The sequence below is a fragment of the Castor canadensis genome, chromosome 3, assembly GCF_047511655.1.
Source record: "Castor canadensis chromosome 3, mCasCan1.hap1v2, whole genome shotgun sequence".
Lineage (NCBI taxonomy): Eukaryota > Metazoa > Chordata > Mammalia > Rodentia > Castoridae > Castor > Castor canadensis.
Genome location: NC_133388.1, coordinates 121,356,794 through 121,375,728, shown reverse-complemented (window position 1 = coordinate 121,375,728; position 18,935 = coordinate 121,356,794). Strand labels below are relative to the sequence as shown.

General features: G+C 38.8%; 1 protein-coding gene, 1 non-coding gene and 1 pseudogene across 2 annotated transcripts in view; 1 reads left to right on the top strand and 2 right to left on the bottom strand.

The window, feature by feature from the left end:
* Window positions 1-10,641, top strand: part of Mcmdc2 (minichromosome maintenance domain containing 2) — a 31,969-nt gene extending 21,328 nt beyond the window's left edge. The window contains exons 10-14 of the mRNA XM_020158788.2: window positions 326-492; window positions 1,568-1,747; window positions 4,206-4,348; window positions 8,067-8,176; window positions 9,476-10,641. Coding sequence (XP_020014377.1) covers window positions 326-492; window positions 1,568-1,747; window positions 4,206-4,348; window positions 8,067-8,176; window positions 9,476-9,642 — 767 coding nt within the window. The 3' untranslated portion in view covers window positions 9,643-10,641. The remainder of the gene's footprint in view (window positions 1-325; window positions 493-1,567; window positions 1,748-4,205; window positions 4,349-8,066; window positions 8,177-9,475) is intronic.
* A 1,328-nt stretch (window positions 10,642-11,969) lies between these two features.
* LOC141421802 (small nucleolar RNA SNORD87) lies at window positions 11,970-12,054 on the bottom strand. Its single transcript, XR_012446496.1, has one exon. It is a non-coding gene; the product is annotated as a small nucleolar RNA SNORD87 (small nucleolar RNA).
* A 4,428-nt stretch (window positions 12,055-16,482) lies between these two features.
* On the bottom strand, window positions 16,483-16,664 carry LOC109683114 (metallothionein-1 pseudogene; annotated as a pseudogene).
* Window positions 16,665-18,935: the final 2,271 nt, after the last annotated feature.

The window sequence follows — 18,935 nt, the reverse complement described above, 5'->3', positions numbered from 1 at the left end:
CCTCTTTTGTAAGCCTACATGATATGACCCATCTCCTTGCTCTCTGCCTGTTTCACTCAGATGCCCAACCACAGTTCCAGCATACGCTTTGGACTGGTGCTTCTCATCAAGTCAAGGAACACATAAACATTCAAATATTTTTCTTGTCCTGTTGTTTTATGGCAGGAGGTCAAATTTAGCATTATCTTACAAAACAAATTTATTTGAGTCTTCACTCTCTGAAGTGTAGAAAGTAAAATTTTATGTGTGACAACATTTGTTATTAATTTCAGACACATAGACTAAAATGATCTTAAATAACAAATGGATAATGTCTTCTCTCTAGTTCTGGAGAGCAGGAGTATGACAGTTTACATCCCAGGAAGAAAGTTGGGGGATGATATCGATCAACAAATGACTTTTCCAGTTCAGTGCAGTTTTTGGTCTTTTGTTGATATGGATTCATCTTCAAAGAGAAATGCACAGAAAGCCAGCACTATAATTGGTCAGATGGTAAGGCATATGTTTATTTTATTGTTAAACTTGTTCAGGGAATTTAGTCACAGATTTTAATGTCTTTTTTTTATGATATTTGGGTTCGAACTCAGGGCCTTGATACTCTACCACTTGAACCACAACTCACAGCCCTTTCTTCTTTTTTAGTTATTTTTTCAGTTGGAGTCTTGAGTTTTTGCTTGAGGCTGGCCTCACTCAGATGGCAGTTCTCCTACATATGGCCTCTAGAGTAGCTGGAATGACAGGCTAGCACCACCATGACTGTCTTACTGATTGAGGTGGGGGGGTCTAGCTATCTTTTTGCCAAGGCTGGCCTTGAACCTTTAGCCTCTCTATTTGTCCTTACCAAGTGAGCCACTATGCTTGGCTTTATTGTCTTCTTTTTTCTTTTTTAATTGTCTTCTTAATGTTTTTGTTTTTCTTTCTTTTGGGGTTTTTTTTTGTGTGTGTGTGTTGGGGGGGAGGTTGTTGTTGTTTTTGGTGGTAGTGGAGTTTGAACTGAGGGCTTTGCACTTGTTTGAGCCACACCTCTAGCCCATGTTTTTATCATTAACCCATTTCTATACTTTATCAGGCACCAGAACTAAACAATAACTCTGTTCAAACTTTTATAATTTTTAGGACTGGTGGAGTGGCTCAAGTGGTAGATTGCCTGCCAAGCAAGCATGAGGCCCAGAGTTCAAAACTCAGTACCACCAAAAAAACTTAAAAAAAATTTTTTTTTGCAATGCTAGGGATCAAGCCTTCAGCTTCATACGTGTTAGGCAAGCACTCTACCATTCAGCAACATCCTCACCCTTGAAATTTTAATCATGTGAATCAGGTGTCTATTACGTAGGAATTCCTATTTGAATAGGGAGATGAAGAATCTTTAATAAACAATATGTAATAAACTACTCAATGAAAAGACTTGTTAAAAAGTTGCTTGCAACAAGTTCCCAGGCTATTCAAAAATTGCTTTAAATTATAATTATTAATAATATAAGTAATGACTTATATGTAATGACTAACTTGTAAGTAGTTATTTCCAAATTATAAAAATTCCAGAGCTTACTGTTTTGTTTTGATGTAGGATTGCAGTTTGATTCCAAGTAATCTTGTGGAAGCATTTGGATTATTGATTAACTGCAATGAATCATCTCCTTGCCATCCACTTCTTCCTTCTGTTCAGCATACTTTAAAGAAAGCCATTGATCCCGAAGGGCTGTTTTACTTAGCTTCTAAACAGTTCACAACTGAAGATTTTGAAAAGGTAAATGTAAATAAAATGTTTCCTTATAATGCCTGTGTTATTGTTTCTCTGTTTACATAGAAATCTTTGAGTTTTCAGTTTTCTTCATTTAGAATTCTTTTATTCCAACTTGCTTTCACATTTTGAACATTTTAGGGATATTGTATATAAATTACTTAGGATTATAATTAATCAAATAACTGTGTAAGGAAATGGATATTGAAATGTTGCATTTATTCTTTGTACCATGGTCCAAATCACCATAGTTTAAATAAGCTCAATGAAAAGAAAACCAAAGTAGAATATTTCTGTAGAAAATTATGACAGGCAATATGAATATGCAGCTATTTACATTTTATGACTATCCAAAAGAATTTCTCTTACATGAATGACTTCAGAGTTCTGATTTTCAGGAATATCTATAAGTAATTTAGGAATTTAGAAACAAAGATGTCAGGCTGGAGGTGTGGCTTAAAGCATCGAGCACTTGCTTTACAAGCCCTAAGTTCAAGTCTCAGTACTACTTCCCCCTAAAAAAAAAAAGAAAGAAAAGAAAAGAAGATAGCAATGTAGAATGCAAGAGTTGGGAAGACTTTGAGGAGGATAGGGGACTTTAGTTGGTCCTTAAGAAGAGGTAAAATTTAGATGGCAGGAAGAATGTGTTATTCTAAGCAGAAATAATAATAGAAGCAAAGTCATGAAAGTAAAGATTAGTAAATGTGGAAAACTATGAGAAGACAGACTTGCTGAAGCAAAAATTGTATTACGGAGTCTCAGGGCTTTGGCAGTTTGCAATAAGCCTTGAAGCTCAGACAGAAGAGTCAAGTTGATTTGTCAGGCTGTAGAGAAGAGTGGTAGACAAAGTAGGCAAGTGAAATGGTAAAAATGGTTTCTTTGGAAGATGAATCTCCCCATCACACAAATCAAAGAGGATGGGCTTTTTTGTAGACTGGGCTGTCAAGAAGGAAGAGTTTAGTGTGTCAGTGTGTATTAGGGAGTGTTTTAGAAATGAGAAAGCAGGATTGGGCAGAAGAAGGAGTCAAGCTGTAACACAGGCCAAGTATTAGCCTCTGCTGGCACTGTAGTGTTGTCCAGATTTGGTCAAAATGAAGGAACTTCATAAAACCCTCCTATACTTCTGCCTCAATCCCTCATATGATGTAGACTGTCCTTAGGCAAGCCCTGAAGGGGCTGACAGCTAGAAGTCATTGCTGACAGCACTCCTGGGACAACAAGTCATTTCCTGAAGGGTGATGTAGGTGGCACATCATCATGCCTGTATAGGGTAAAACTTAGCCTGGAGAGAATTATGGAGTATACAGAGAATAAAGACAGTACATATCCAATCCAGGAAGAGTGTGTTCAATTCAGGATATATCCATGTACTTTTTTTTTTTTAATAGTGGTACTGAGGTTTGAGCTCAGGGCCTCTACCACTGAACCACACACACACACACACTTTTTCTTTCTTTTTTTCTTTTTTTTTTTTTGCTTTCAGTTATTTTTGGGCATTGTCCAGCGTCCTTGCCCAGGGTAGACCTGGGACTGAGATCCTCCTACCTACACCTTCTGCATAGCTGGGACCACAAATGTGCACCACCACACAGGCCCCCCCACCACACTTTTTTTAAAGGCTAATGCCAGGCATAGTGGTTCATGCCTGTAATCCTAGCATTTGGGAGGCAGATGCAGGAGGACTGTGGGTCTGAGGCTAGATAAAGTGAGACCCTGTTTCCATTCATGTAAGTGTCCTTTAAAAGGAAAGAAGAAAAGTAAGCAGGGTAAATAGCTCTAGGACCAATGAGAGAAACTTATGAAGAAATAAACTGTCAAAGAATTAAAGATATTCAAAAGACAAATGAGATTTTGAGGAATGTAAGCGTTTTTTCCCAAGGAAGGACAAACACTGTCTAGTCATTCAAATACATTGCATAGGGCTGAAGGCATGTCTCTAGCAGTAGAGTGCCTGCCTTGCAAGTGCGAAGGCTGAGGTCAAATCCCAGTACTGGGGCTAGTGGAGTGGCTCAAGTTTCTTCCTAGAAAGTGTAAGGCCCTGAGTTCAAACCCCAGTACTGCCACCAAAAAAAAAAAAAAGAATCACCACAAACCCCAGTATCACAAAAAGTTAAATAAATTAATTAATTAATAAAATACAATGCAGAGAACATTTCTGCTCTGTGAGGGATACTATTCTGGGAAAACCTTAATATTTGTTTCATAGTGCTAGGGACAAAACCCAGGGCCTCAAGCATGCTAAGCAAATCCTCTAAGTCTTAGGCACATGCTGAGTCCTTTACAAGCACAGACTATGATTTAAAGTTCTCAGTGCCGTGGAGATGGCCCCAGACATTTATTCAATTTTTATGTAAATAAAATATGTGAGCTTTTAAAAGTAAGATATGAATATACTTTGGATTTATGTTATATAAACTTCATATTAAAACTTAAATCTCTTAAATTTCTCACATTTTAAATTTAGCTACTGGCATTTGCAAAGAATTTGAATGTAGAATTCAGCTTGGAGGCAGAGAGAATGATTCATGGCTACTATCTAGCAAGTCGCAGAATCAGAACAGATTCTATATATGGATCAAAACTATCAGCATCAGCATTAAAATATTTGTAGGTATTCAGTTCAATATTTTAAGGCCAGAATTGACTTTTAGATGTGGTTAATTAACTTATCTACTTCCCTTGCTTCTCTGTTTATTTGATTGCTAGTTGATTGGTTTGTAATTTACCTTGTTCCAAAAGAATTTAAGATGACAACAATTTCTTTTGTTATAGTTTAACATCATTTGCACCTCTAATAATTCTTTTTTACTAAATTAATTTTTATTGGATCCCCTGTATAAAATGTGACTGAGAAGAGTACACAGATTTCAGATGCAAATGATTGTTTTTATAAGTGTGACTGTTTATTTTCCAAGTATTTTGTAGTTGAACTTAGAGAAAATTCTTCTTTAGGAATATTGTTCTTTGAACTTTAAATATGTGTGATTTAATGCATCAATTGTACCACAATAAAGTTGTTCAAAGCTGGGCATAGTGGCCACACCTGTAATCCAGCATTTGGGAGGCAGAGGTAGGAACACTGCAAATTTGTACATGGTTAAACCCTATCTCAAAACACCCAAAACAAACAAAAAATAAAACAAAAAAACCACAATAAGCCAGAGAGTGGCATGGCCTCACCTAGGTTGAGAGGCCCCGGGCTTGGCTTTCAAGTTGGATTTTCCAACTGGAAAGGGAAAGAAGGTTTTTTCCAAATTACTTGACTTTTCTCTCTTCCAGTCCTTTAGCTGGCTTCTTTATTTTAGGTAAACTGTGCGTGCCTTCTCCAAGGTGAAGAGAGACAGTGGAGACAGTGTGAGAAGTGACGAGCGTCCTGGTGTCCCAGGATGAGAGACTGCTATTACAAAAACAAAAGGGGTGGGGTACATTATGTGGCTGTGGAACAGATGGTGGTGGCTGGCAGGGTAGGCTCAAGGTGGCTACAGAGGTCCCTGCATCAGCTGCAGGTCTTCTGTGGAGGGATATGGCAAGTGTATATATGTATATATACCTTCATAGAGCTTTAAAAAATACAAAAGATAATCCAAGGTAGAAAGCAAGTCTCAATAAGTGTTTTAAAATGATAAACAGAATTACATAATGGTTCCCATTTTCTGAAGTAATACATAAAATGCTTAGATCAAATTACATTGTTTCCAAGATTCAAAAATCTTGTTTTCTCATAGCTTTTCTGTCTTTAGTAAAAAATATATTGTATTTAAATTTGTATAGCCTCAGTTTACATATGACTATGTTGATCCAAAAATGAAGCCAAGTTACTTTTTCACATTGTATAAATAAATACTGAGGGTGGAGATAGGGTTTATCAAGTAGCATAGTAAAGGAACCACTATCCAGCAAAATCATAAATCTTAAATTTTTCTCTCCTTCTATAAAAAGGTACCTTGTAACACCATATTTGCTTTTCTGGAAAAGTGGAGCTGAACATTGCACACTCTCATCTCTTTCTGTGAAAGGCTATATACATATTCTATTCCTGGTCATTTTTGGAAGGAGCTTGGATGAGACTATAAGGGACATGATATTTAAACTTGAAAATAAGCAACACTGAGAGAACTTCATAGATTTGAATTATGATCTTAATCTAGCAATAAGAAAGTTAATAGGTTAAATGTAAACTCTTCATTTAGGTTCCCAAACTCTAGTACAATTGTGAATGTGTGGGATGCGGCTTAATATACAAAGATATGAAAAGGAATTGAGATTTTTGTTCTGTTTATTTTCTTCTTTTTTGGTAGACTAGGATTTGAACTCAGGGCTTTGCACTTGCAGACTAGGCATTCTATTGCTTGAGCCATACACCCCCATCCATTTTGCTCTGGTTATTTTGGAGATGGGGGTCTCCATTTGCCCTGGCTGGCATTGAACCGCAGTCCTCCTGACCTGATTCCCAAGGGCTGGGATTACAGGTGTGAGCCACAAGCATCTGCCTTGTTTATGTTTAATATGAGTAAATAATGTAATATGACTGATGTAGTATTGAGATTTGGGGTTGTATTAACAGAATATGTATCAAGAGCAAGAAAATGGCTGGGTGCTAGTAGTTCACGCCTGTAATCCTAGCTACTTGGGAGTCAGGAGGATCTTGGATTGAAGCCAGCCTGGGCAAAAAGTGAGACCCTATGCAAATAAGGGCTGGTGGAGTGACTTAAGTGGTAAAGCACCAGCCTAGCAAGCATGAGTTCCTGAGTTCAACCATCAGAGCTTCTCTCCCTCCGCCAAAAAGCTAGTTCTTCCTTACTTTCACTCTGATGATCAAATCACATCTACAGTACTGTACTGAAAAGGAGGATTCACCATATCTGTCACAATAACAGTAGTAGGTAGGTAGGATTGTAAGGGGCTGAAAATTATATATCATGCAGTATTACTTTGTGTATGTATGTGGTGCTAGGGATGGAATCCAGGGCCTGTCATGTGTTAGGCAAACACACTACCATTGAGTTATACCCCCAACCCTCAACATATTAAAGATATTAGGAATATTTAACTTGGAGGAAAGAAAACATGGAGCAACCACAAAAGTTACACTATTTGAAGAACTGTCACATTTGAGAGGTATGAAGCATTTTCTGTAGTCTCAGCAGATAGAACATGAGATAAGTGGGTGGAAATTTGCAGTGAAACTAATTTCAACTTAGATTTATGTAAGCCTTGTAGGTTGGTTGTAAAATTTTTGAATGCCTTTACTTAGTATCCCTGTTTTATACCTGAATTCTCAAAAAAAAAAAAAAACCCTCAGAAATCAAGTTATTTATATAAAATCATACAGCTAGTAAATTCAGGAGACTCAGCTTCAGTTTTCTGAATCTCAAGTCCAGCAGTCACTCAAGTATACTACATCTATCTAATGAAAGCTTAAGGGAGATATTTCAGTAATCAAGTAAGAAAAAAATATAACACACATGCACAGGAAATCAATGTGAGTCAATGCCCTGTATAGCTATCGTTATCTCAACCAGCAAAAACCCTTGTTCCTTCCTATTATTGCTTATACTGTCTCTACAACAAAATTAGAAATAAGGGCAAAATAGTTTCTGCTGGGTATTGAGGGGGTGGAGGGCAGAGGGAGGGGGCGGAGTGGGTGGTAAGGGAGGGGGTGGGGGCAGAGGGGAGAAATGACCCAAGCCTTGTATGCACATATGAATAATAAAAGAAAAAAATAAAGGAAGTTGAAGTTGTGGCTCAAGTGGTTGAGTGCCTTCCTAGCAAATGTGAAGTCTTGAGTTCGAACTCCAGTACGGCCAAAAAAATAAATAAAGGAATAGATTGCCTCATGAAGCAGTGAATACTGGAAGAGGTTCGAAAGAGACTGGAAAATGAGTAGCCCAGGATATTGTGGAGGAGATTCACTTATCTGATGGGACTTTGAACTCTAAAATCCCTTACAACACTGAAATTATAAGATTGTATAAGGACTGCAGATAGATGTAGAACTGGATAAAGACATTGAAGATGTGATTATAAGAGATATTTAGTTAGGTGTATTTATCTGAACAAAGCTTGAAGGGTAGGGGTGGAATGCTAAATAGAAGCCAGTATAGAAACCTTTAAGTCAGGATACTGGCTTGTTAAGGAACAATCTATTTAAGTTGGTGGGAAGAAACTTATACCTACAGTATATATATTGAAAAACAGTATTTTTATAAAAGTAAGGACATGCCGATCTTTAATGTGTGGCTAATGTTCACATGTCTTGGTTTGTTCCGACCAAAATACATATTATTTTTGTAATATCAATATTTTATTGACATAATTTTTTTAGAGTTTCCTTATCTGAAGCCCATGCTCGACTGAACTTAAGGAATAAAGTGCTAAAAGAAGATGTACTAATTGCTGTCTTATTATTTGAAACATCTCTTACATTGAAATATGGTAATGAATTAAACTATTAGTGATCCCTACAAATAATTTTAAACTTAAATATTCTTAGATTATCAAATTGTTATATATATTTTAAAATTATTTTAATAATCTCCATCAGGTAAGACTTACTTGATTTTGAACATTTACTAATTGTTGTCATAGTGCAGTGATAATGGAAACTTTGTGTGGAGGTAGTACAAATAGAAATTAGTGAATTAGAGATATAAAAATCAATAGGTTTTGTTTATAAAATAGGCTACGACTTAGGTGCAGGGGTAAAAGGAGAGGAATTAAGGAAAACCCCCACAAATCAGGTTATAGTGCCACTTATTAAGACTGGGAGAAACAGAGGAAAAGGTTTGGGAAAAAACCAAATTGCTTATGTTTGTGATATCCTGCAGAGATATAAGTTTCTTTTAACTGAAACTGGATAAAAGAGGGAAGTTCTAACCTAGAAATTAGGAATCTCCAGTGTACAGTATTTAAAGCCAAGAAGTGAATGGAATCATCTGGAGAGAGCCTAGAGAGAACTACAGGACTGCCCTTGAATTCTGGTATTTAGAAGTGGGGTTGAGGAGGAACTAAAAATAGAGACTGACAAGCAGGAGCTAGAATGTAGGAAGAAAATAAAGCATGGTGTTACACACGCCAAGTTTGCACAGAGAAACTGGCCAATTATATCACATGCTACTGAGAGTTTAAGATTACATTTTGGTAACCTAGAGGTTGTATGAAGGTAGCCTATGATAAGAGCTATTTGGAGAGCTGAGAGGGGGAATGGGGACTAGGGGGTAAAATACAGCTATGAAGACAGCACACAGACAACTTTTAGATGTTGACTATGGAGATGAGGGAAGAAATGGTGGACATGTGATCCAGGAAGGGTTTTTTTTTATTTAAAGACATGAAGTACTAAATCATAATGCACAATAAACGTGTGATACTACAGAAGGGCAGTGCTGGGCGTGGTGGTGTCTGGACAACATAGTTAGGCCAGTCATAAAAAGGGATGGGAGGAAGGAATCAAAGGAGTAAAAAACGGCGAGAAGGGATTGGCCTCTCATAAAAGGGTCACTTCCTAATTTTATAGGAATGAATATAGAACCAGGTAGGCTTGTAGATGTGGTCTTATACTTTACTCAAAGGTCATCATTTTGGGTTTGAAAAGACTTAATGATTAGTGGAATACTGTATTGAGTAGGTCAGAACTTAACTTTTAAACCTTAATTATTTTGGTTGAAAATGTGATTTCATTTCTGTATTTTAAGGAGTATTTGTCATTTACACTATATCTCATTCTTCATTTAGGAGCCACTGTGTTTTGTGTTGCTCCAAATGCGGTATTTCCATTTGAACTGTATAATGAAGAGTATTTAGAGCAAAGGGATCTCTATCTAACTCAGTGCCAGCAACAACTCCAACAGTTTATTGCTACATGTGGACCTGGGACAGCTGTTTTCTCCAGCGATGAATAGGCAATTTGAGAAAAGAATTTTGATCAAGTGTATTGAGTGATTTTGAAGTAATGCTTTACTTACCAGTATTACAATATTATCTGAATGTATCTAGTGTACACTAGAATTGCATTAAAAATATAAAATGTGGTCACAAAAATTAACTAATGGAATAAACACTAATCCAAATGTTTAAAAACTGAGAATTTTAAAATGTGATTTGAAGTTGCTCAAGAGAATCCTATTTTAAACAACTTCTGATTACCCCAGTACACCAGTGGGAAAGATAAAAAAATGTAAATGTTGCAATATGAAAAAAGGTAATTTAGTGCATGCTACTTGTCACAGATGACAGTAATTTACCTGTTAACCTTTTTTTCTTAAATCTGTAATGCCTGAAGCTTCAAAGTTAAGGCCTTTTCATGCTTTATTGACATGTGCATTGTGTAAATTTATGTATTTGGAAGCTCAAAATGTAGAACCAGGGAAAGCCTTATAAATTTTCTGTAACTAGATATTTATATATGGCAAACCAAATTTGAAAAAATGGAGTAATTTAAAAATTGGCTGTGACTCCACATGGTTTTAAGGTTCCAGTAGGCAGAGACCAATTTGCAAACCCAGTCATTTTTCTCTTAGGTGGGGTCTTGCTAACTTACCCAGAACTCCTGGGGTCGAGATCCTCAAGTCTCCCAAGTAGCTGGACTATAGGCACATGCACCCTCACCTGGCTTCACAGCATACCTATCTCATAAAACCATTATTACTGAATACCTACTAGTGCCAGAGGCCATAGAACTGTGTAAAGAAGTGATCAAGCTCATCACTTGTACACAGGCACATTTTAGAGATAGGAGCATTAAGTAGCCACTCAAAGACTAGTTATAACTAATGTAGTAACTTGGCTAGATGCCACCTTTTCTCTATATTGATGTAAACATACTGTACTGAGCAGGCTGGGGTGCCTGAACCTACTGCTGCTGCTGGGGGCTGACTGGTTGCTGCCTAAATGGACAATAAAGCATATAAAATCTTTCCTGGCTCCTGTTTGAACTCTGGACTTGAAACTTGCTAGGAAAGCACCCTACCACTTTAGCCTTTCTCAGCCCTTTTTTAAAGCTAGCTTTTAAACATTTACACACTACAACTTTGCCAGTTAAGAACCATACTTTTCCAGCCTGTAGGTGAAGGTAAAACAGTACCATTTTATAAAAACTGGTCACCTACAATAGCCTTAATTTTATAAGTGGAACACTGGGAGAATAGCTTTTGCATGCTGGGGAGTCTAACCCAGGGCCTCTAGCATGCCAGGCAAGCCTTCTACCATATGGATATATCATAGCCCTTAAGATAGTTTTAATTGCTGTGCAAATTTCATACTGTTTGTTGCAAAAGTAGGAACTGAGTAAAAGACTTAGCTAAATGTATGCCTTCAAGTAGGCAGGAATTTTTAGAATTCTTTATAAATACTTAGAAGTACTAGACTGGCATGCTGTTATAGTGTATTACTATTATTACTGCAGTTCATGTGTGAAATCTTTATTTGTAAAAGGCAATGTAATTAATTGCTTTCTAGCATTTAAGGAATTAAGGAAATTCCAAACAGCCGTTTTTTTCAGGTATAATAGGTAGCACATACCCTTCCAGAATGGGAAAATAGAAACGTCTCCCCAGATGCCCACCTCAATGAGAATCTCCCCAAATGAGCAAGTTATTGGTTAGTTATTGTTTTAACCTACTTAAAGAGGTTAAAACAGGCTTGACTAGTGGCTATGAGAATGGAGCTGTTTAAAGAGTATTCAAAGAAAACATAATTTTTTGCTCAGAGCAATTAACCAGCCATGCATGTACTGTTAGCATAATTTATTTAGTTTATCAACATGAAATATTAAATTTCATCATTTGCTTCTGCTCCTGTTTTCTTGACCAATTCGTTTTTTCCTTCCAAATGTTGCATATCACACCCCTAAAAAAAAAAATCAGAATCAGCAAGCAGTGAAAGTCATCTTTACTCAAACTCAGCAGTTCTCAGTAGCCTCAATATTCATCAAAAAAAAAAAAAAAAGCAAGAAGGAAACATACCTTAAGAGATAAAGGCAACTTGAACTGGACCCAACCCTTTGGAGTTATTATCCAATAACACTGCTTCTGAGTGAGCAACAGATGTGATTTCTCGAGAAGTTCTAATTACTTGAGGCGACAAAGGACTTTGAAAAACATCACAGCTAATGGACTTGGTTGAGACACTCATCTGCAGTTACCTGCATGCTAAGAAAAAATATTTCACCTGTTTTAACAATAATTTGTGTTACATTTCAGTAATTCACACAACCAAGAACCAAGAGATTACTGGCATCTCAGTCTTAAAATTCTTTCTTCAGAGAAACGCTCAGCTGGGTAAACGGCAAAAATTTAAGTCATCATTGTGCCAGCTCTGATACGTATATATATGTCAAGACATTACCAGGTTTTGGCTAATTTATCGGGAGAAAAAAAACCACACACCTGCATTTCTTGGTACCTTCTTTGTGGTCTTTGTAGTTTTCTTCAATCATCTTCTTTAACAAATTTTTAGACAGCACTGTTTCAACATCTTCACAACACAGATTTTGTTGTACCTAGAAATTGAGAGGGTCAGTCAATTCTCATAAGTACTTCTATTTGTTTGGCACCTTACATGTGGGAATATCCAGTAATTTCATTCTCATTAGGAGCCATAAAAATCATACATGGAACCTTACCTTCAACTCACAATTCAGGGATCATTAGCAAAGGAAGAAAAACAGCTGAAACATAGCCTTCACTAGGGGCAGTATTGATTTATTGATTTATGACACCCTGGTCACCGGGGTCCCCAGCCATGACGGATAAACTATGAGCCAGGTTAAAGGTTAGATGCATAAATACAAGTGTACACACTTTCACCTACAAACATTACAATAGCAAATGTAATTTTAGAGCAAGTATACCTTATGTGGCCAAATTGACTGGAAGCACACTAATTACTAAGTACTACAAAGGACATAGCCAGTGTCACAACTCATGTCCTCCAGCACCCCAAGAGGATAAAATCATTGAACCAGACTGCTACTGGAAATGATTTATGAAGACGTTTAAAGTTGGACTTTGCTAAACAATCTATCACTTTCACATCCTGACATAATGAAATGTTTCAGCGAATACTCAGAATATAGTACCAACTACTGGTAGTGAATAATTGTAACTTGAGATTTTTCAATTAAACCAGACAACTACACCCATTAACATTTTTAAAGCTTAAGAAAACGTCTAGAAACTCTATGTTATCTACCCTACTCACCTTCAAAAACCAAGATTGATGGATACAAATTACCCTTGTGACTACTGGCTAGCAACTCCAGAGGCAAGGGAATGAGACAGGCAGCAAACAGACTAATTCTGGTGCTACAACAGTTCTGAAAAGAACTGGTGCAAAGAGTGGAGGTGTGGCTCAAGTGGTAGAGTGTCTGTAAGTCCTCAGTTCAAACTCCAGTTCTACCCCCCAAAAAAAAAAAAAACACCACCCGAGTAATAATTGGTGCGTGCTTTTGTATTCTTATTTCAGAACTCTCAGAGCGTCTGGGTGCAGCAGGTGCTCGCACTAAGGGCCTCCTATACCTGGCACATCCTGCTCTGCAAGTTCAGAGCCTCTCCTTTAGATAGTACTTAAACTGAAATCACTGCTGGGTGTCAGAAAACGGCGCTAACTTCAGTACCTTACCGTCTACGACAGCCATTTCCCCTTTTATAAAACGCCCCCTAAGAAGTAAACTGTCGGTTTAGGGGAATCAAGATCGTGCAGCTGGGGAAGCCACCGTCCGTTCCTCCAGGGTAACCGAAGCCTTCTACTAATTTCTGGGCTGGGGACCGTCAAAAGCGGCGCTGGAGCAGTCCGCCAACCTCCCCGAAGCGACTGCGCCCATGGAGCGGGAAGAGCTCCCGGCCGCAATCACTGGGTGCGGGAGCGCGGCTTCGCAGACCCGCGCCGCCCACACCCGGAGGCCGCGGGAATAGGCAGCCCCCGGGCGGAGGAGAGGAGGGCTGAGACCGCGAAAAGCCTCACCTCCATGGGCCCGGCCACCGGGCCGCAGGCGCTGCCGCACTGACCGCATGGCTGGCGCCGCACAGCAAGACCTTCGGCAGCGGCACGGAAAAGGAAGCGCGGGGCTCGCGAGCGGCCTTTAGGCTCTCGGGTGCTACGCCCCGCCCTTCCGGCCCATGGCCACGCCCCGAGGGCGGGACTCTGCCTGGAGCCCCGCCCCCTCCCGGGTCCTCCCTCGGGGCGGTGCGCCGCTCGCAGAGCTTCTGGGGCGGGGTCAGAAGGTTGGCGCCCGAGCCTGGGCCCAAGGTCCGCGCCGCCGGAGCCGGTCTTTGACTACGCCACGGTGAAGCCGCGGGTCGGTGGTAACGCTCTGAAATGCGACGGTCCCCCTTTCTAGTGCTTCTGTTTGCTGGGACTTCTACACCCTCGCACGTGTCAGTGATTAAAAAACCGGTGGTACTGGACGACTCCATTTTGAGTAAGCGTTCTGGAGTCCGTCCTTTTACGCACACAAAAGAACTGGTTATCGCAGAAGGGACTTGCCGGTGTATTTTCTCTGTATTATGATAGTAGCTACCATTAGTTTTTGCTACCGTTTTTATTGATAGTAGCAAGAGTTTCTTTAAAAAGTACTCCTAAATCTGTTACCGACCTTGTTTATGAGCATGTTCTAATTTGCTGTTGATTTCATGTCGCATTGCTCTTACTTCTCTCGGTCATTACATACTGAGTCCTGACTACAAAGCACCAGGCTTTGTGCTGGAAAAGACAGGTTCAGGAACTTGTTGCCTGAAAGAACACACTTGTATAAAATTGAACAGTTACATCGGTAAAGGCGGGTTCTCTCTCCTTTAAAAACAGGAGTTTAGGAAACATTCAAGAGCTAGTGCATAGAGTTTAAGAATCTTGGTTTTGGGCCCCAGATGCAAGCTGTTTCTTCTGTTAAGTACCGAGGTGGGCCTCGGCCTACCTCAGAGATCTGGATTCCTAGCTGGGTATTGCTTCGAGAACCTGCAAACACCTTCAACAGGTGTTTACCTGCAACTCTGTGGACAGCTGTGGCAGGGCGTAGGAGAGCGTGAGATTGGATGCTGAGCCCATCAATGCTAAGGCAGCAGTTTAGACAAGTTCTAAACTCAGGACCACTGAGTCCTGGGCATGTGAGAAAGAACTGAAGACAAATGTGGACACATTGGTCCTCGGCCACAGCTCCCTGTGGGGCAGCGCCTGTGTTGCTCCCAGGTTCTGGCGCCTCCTCCTGCACTGCGCACAGTGCTTCCATCGGCTACTATGCCAGGAGATAGCTGAGCCGGGTGCATGGATATGGAAGGGCCACTGCCTTGATGACTTTTCTTTCTTTGCACGATGCAATTAAATATCATGACTAAACTTTAGGTGTTCCTAAAGCTGCACAGCTGCCTGTTTTCAGATTATCATTTTAGGTCAGTAATTTTAATTGACTAATAATGTCACAGTGTTTTCAACTGCGAGTAACAAAATACTTAGCTTCATTTTTAAAAATGAAGACTGTTATTCCACATTACAAGAAGTCTAGAGATATTAACTAACTCTAAGGTTTGTTGATTCAACAGATTTCTAGTTAAATTCTCTGAGAGTCAGTTTTCTCTTCAGAGTTGTAAAAAGGCTTCCATAGGTGCAAACATAACATCTTCATATAACAACATCCACAGGCAGGAAGGCAAGACATTTCTTGTCATGTGTCTCTCTTTTAGCTAGGGTGGAAAACCTTTTCCAGAGTGCTTGCAAATAGACTTCCATCCATATGCTTTTGGCTGTGTTTGGGTCAAAAGACAAACCATTATCACACTGTAATGTGGGATGAGACAGAGAGAGAGAGAGAGAGAGAGAGAAAGAGAAACAGCTGTTAGGGAGGCTATCAGTGCCTGCCACACTGGGGGGAATTCTTAACTTTAAAGTAGTTGGGGATGTTGCCATGAATCTCATGAACTCTCTTTTTATCATTATACCGAAAGCAGAAGATTACAGGGGAATAATGAAAGATACAGGAATTCTGACAAAGATTGGGTACAGATTTTCAGTTCAATTTCTACATTAAACATTGCTATATAACTCTGGTGTGTGGTGGTTAAAAAAAAAAAAAGTTGCTACAAAGGCCTGGTGTGTTGGTGCATATCTGTAATCCCAGAATTCAGGAGGATGAGACCGGAGGATCAAACATTTGAGACCAGCCTGGGTTACATGGTGAGTTCCAGGCAAGCCTGGGCTACATAGAGAGACCCTGTCTCAAAACAAAACAAAACAAACATTGCAACAAAAGCAAAAATAACTTTTCTTTCACACAGATTGACTGACATTCAAAAACCTGCACATATTTAAAATGAAAAATCTGATAAGTTTTGACATACGGAACTACACAGTAACTTAAACAGGAAAAGTTTAAAATAAAGAATTACTATGACAAGAGATTACCTGTTAGGAAAAAAAAAGAAAACTCTAAAAATACAGAAATACAAAGCCAGGTCTATGTTCATTATCTGCCCCTAGGGTAGATAATAAACACAGACCTGACTTTTGCCCTTTTGTTTTCTTCTCTCTTTCATCTTCTATTGAAGCCCTTATAGTTCTTCCTCTCTACAGGGGGCTGCTTTGAATTCTTGTCTTCAGTAAATCAGTTTTTTTTTTCACGTCAACAACCTTTATTATCATTCACATACTTCACAGGATTGCAGCAGAGTTACATGTATTAGGTCAGAGTTGTATGAAAATATAACTCAGATTTGTACAATCACTCTACAGGTGGGAGGAGGGCAGTCCCCACGTCAGGCACAGCAGCTGCACTTGTCGGATACCTCTTTATAGACACAGTTCTGGGCACACTTGGCATAGCCCATGGGGCAGCAGAACAGCAGCTCTTGCAGGAGGTGCGTTTGCACTCTTTGCACTTGCAGGAGCCAGCGCAGATGCGGGAATCACCAGTGGTGCAGGAGTAGTTGGGGTCCATTTCAAGCTCAGGGAGAAAGAAAGAAGCTGTGTGGCTGCTGCAAGACATAGTACATTCAGTTCTTATGTTTCCTCTTCTTATGTGAAACTGAATATTCTTCTAAGCTTTGTTCTGGGTAGTAATGGGATTTTTGGAATTTAGAATCTCTCACTTTCAGTCTATTATTTTCAAGAAGACTTAAGAAAGCCAATGCAGAGACTCAGAATTGTCTAATAGCCTTGATTACTAATGCCAGTAGCTTGCCATTATAACTTTAAAATATCCTCTTGTGTATATGTATGGACAATTGAATTTTGACAACAGTGCCAATACCATTCAATGGGGAAGAGGACAGACTTTCCAGCAAATGGTGTGGGGAAAACAATATCCACATGCAAAGAGATAGGTACATGTACAAAAATTGACTCAAAATGGACCAAAACTCTTTTTTTTTAAATTTGTACCATCGCTGTAAGTTCTGTGAGATTGAAGACGCTGTTTTATTCGCCTTTTTATCTAGCAGCTAATATAGTCCCTAGCACTTAAAAAATAATTGCTGCATTGGTAAACAACTGAAATACACATACACACACATATAGACACACAGTGATTTGGAAAAACTTCAAGATATTTTTTGGGGTGGTGGTGCTGGAGTTTGAACTCAGGGCCTTGCACTTGCTAGGCAAGTACTATTCTACTTGAATGTGCCTCTAGCCACCACCCCCACCCTTTTTTTTTTTTTTGCTTTAGTTATTTTTCAGATAAGATCTTGTGCTTTTTGCACAGGCTAGCCTTCTAGGGACCTTCTGCCTATACCTCCTGCATAGCTGGGATTATAGATGTGCACCACCATGCCTGGATTGTTCTTTGAGTGAGAGTGTCACTAACTTTTTTTTGCCCACATTGGTCTCAATCTGCAGTCCTCCTATGTCCATTTCTTAAGGAGGTGGTGAGTCACCACATACCTTATATGATTTTTTAATGTGAAGAATATTTTCTGAGTGCTTACAAAAGAACCTGTTTTCAATATATCCCTCTAGGCACTGAAAATATGGGATTTCTTGGGGGAGGGTGATTTTTTTATTTTCTACTTTTCTTTACCACTTAGAATTCTGCTATACGTATGCATTGATTTTATAATTGCAGGCTGCAAAAATAAACCATTTTTATGATTCCTGCCTCCAAGCCCACACTTCTTCACCTGACTGGCATTAGAAGAAACTAGCCTTCTCCAGAAATGAGCAATCCATGGGTGTGGCTGGTCCCTAAATTGCTGAACTAACACTGGCAGTTGCAAATACAACCAAAAGCACTTCAAGGGAAAAGTTTCGTGATTTAAATCTGATGCAGCATTTATCAAAATTAACTTTTTTTTAAAAAGCCATCCTTTGATAACATAACCAAGATTAGCTTGGAAAGTTTACTTTTTGTAGATGTACCTGTGGGCACAAAGGCACATAGGATATTGTTTTCTTTTAATCTGTCAGAATCTACAGTCTGCATTTACACATGTAACTCTCATTAGTAAATTGATACATTTGGCACTCAGTCCTTTTTCATATTAGTGAGTGATTTGGAGAACCTCCTAAGTCTTCTAGATGTTTGTAGCAGAAAATGAGGTTGGAATCTGCTGTAATAACCACATCCTCGTGCTTTCCCTTGCTTGATAGCAAGTATGTCAAAACAGAGAAATGTAAATGATCCTCATCACAAATGCATGACTTTGCTATATAAGACCCTTTTACCTCAGGCAAGATTATTTTTAAACATAATATTGACATTGAGATAATCATAGCATTTATACAGCTCATCCAGTTTAAAGTTCCAGAAATGTGGAAAAAATACATTAAATTGTCAGGAAATAGGGCACTGATCTGAATGAAATTCGATTCTTAAACACTTGAAGTACATGAACTTTACTGAGATAATTTTGGTGAAAATTACTTAAATTACTTATGATTTCTGTCTAGATCTAAAATAGTTTGCCATAATGGCTTTAATTATCAATGTGAGACAGTAGGGTTTTCCTTTTTTTTTTTTTTTTTGTTTAGTAATTTAACTTTTATGTTAAAAATAAACTTTGAAAATAACTACTTAAGTCCTATTGTGACAAACTCTGAATGTCATGGAGTTTTAGAATTGTTCAAACTGGCCAATGGGACTTGAGGGGAAGTCTGCTAGGGGACTGAGGGGAAGTTTTCCTTTTTGTTGGGGAATCACATATGAGAAAAAATGGCTCTTCTTTCTCTCAACATTCTCATCTGTGGAAGAAGGCCTGGCATTGCTGAGGGA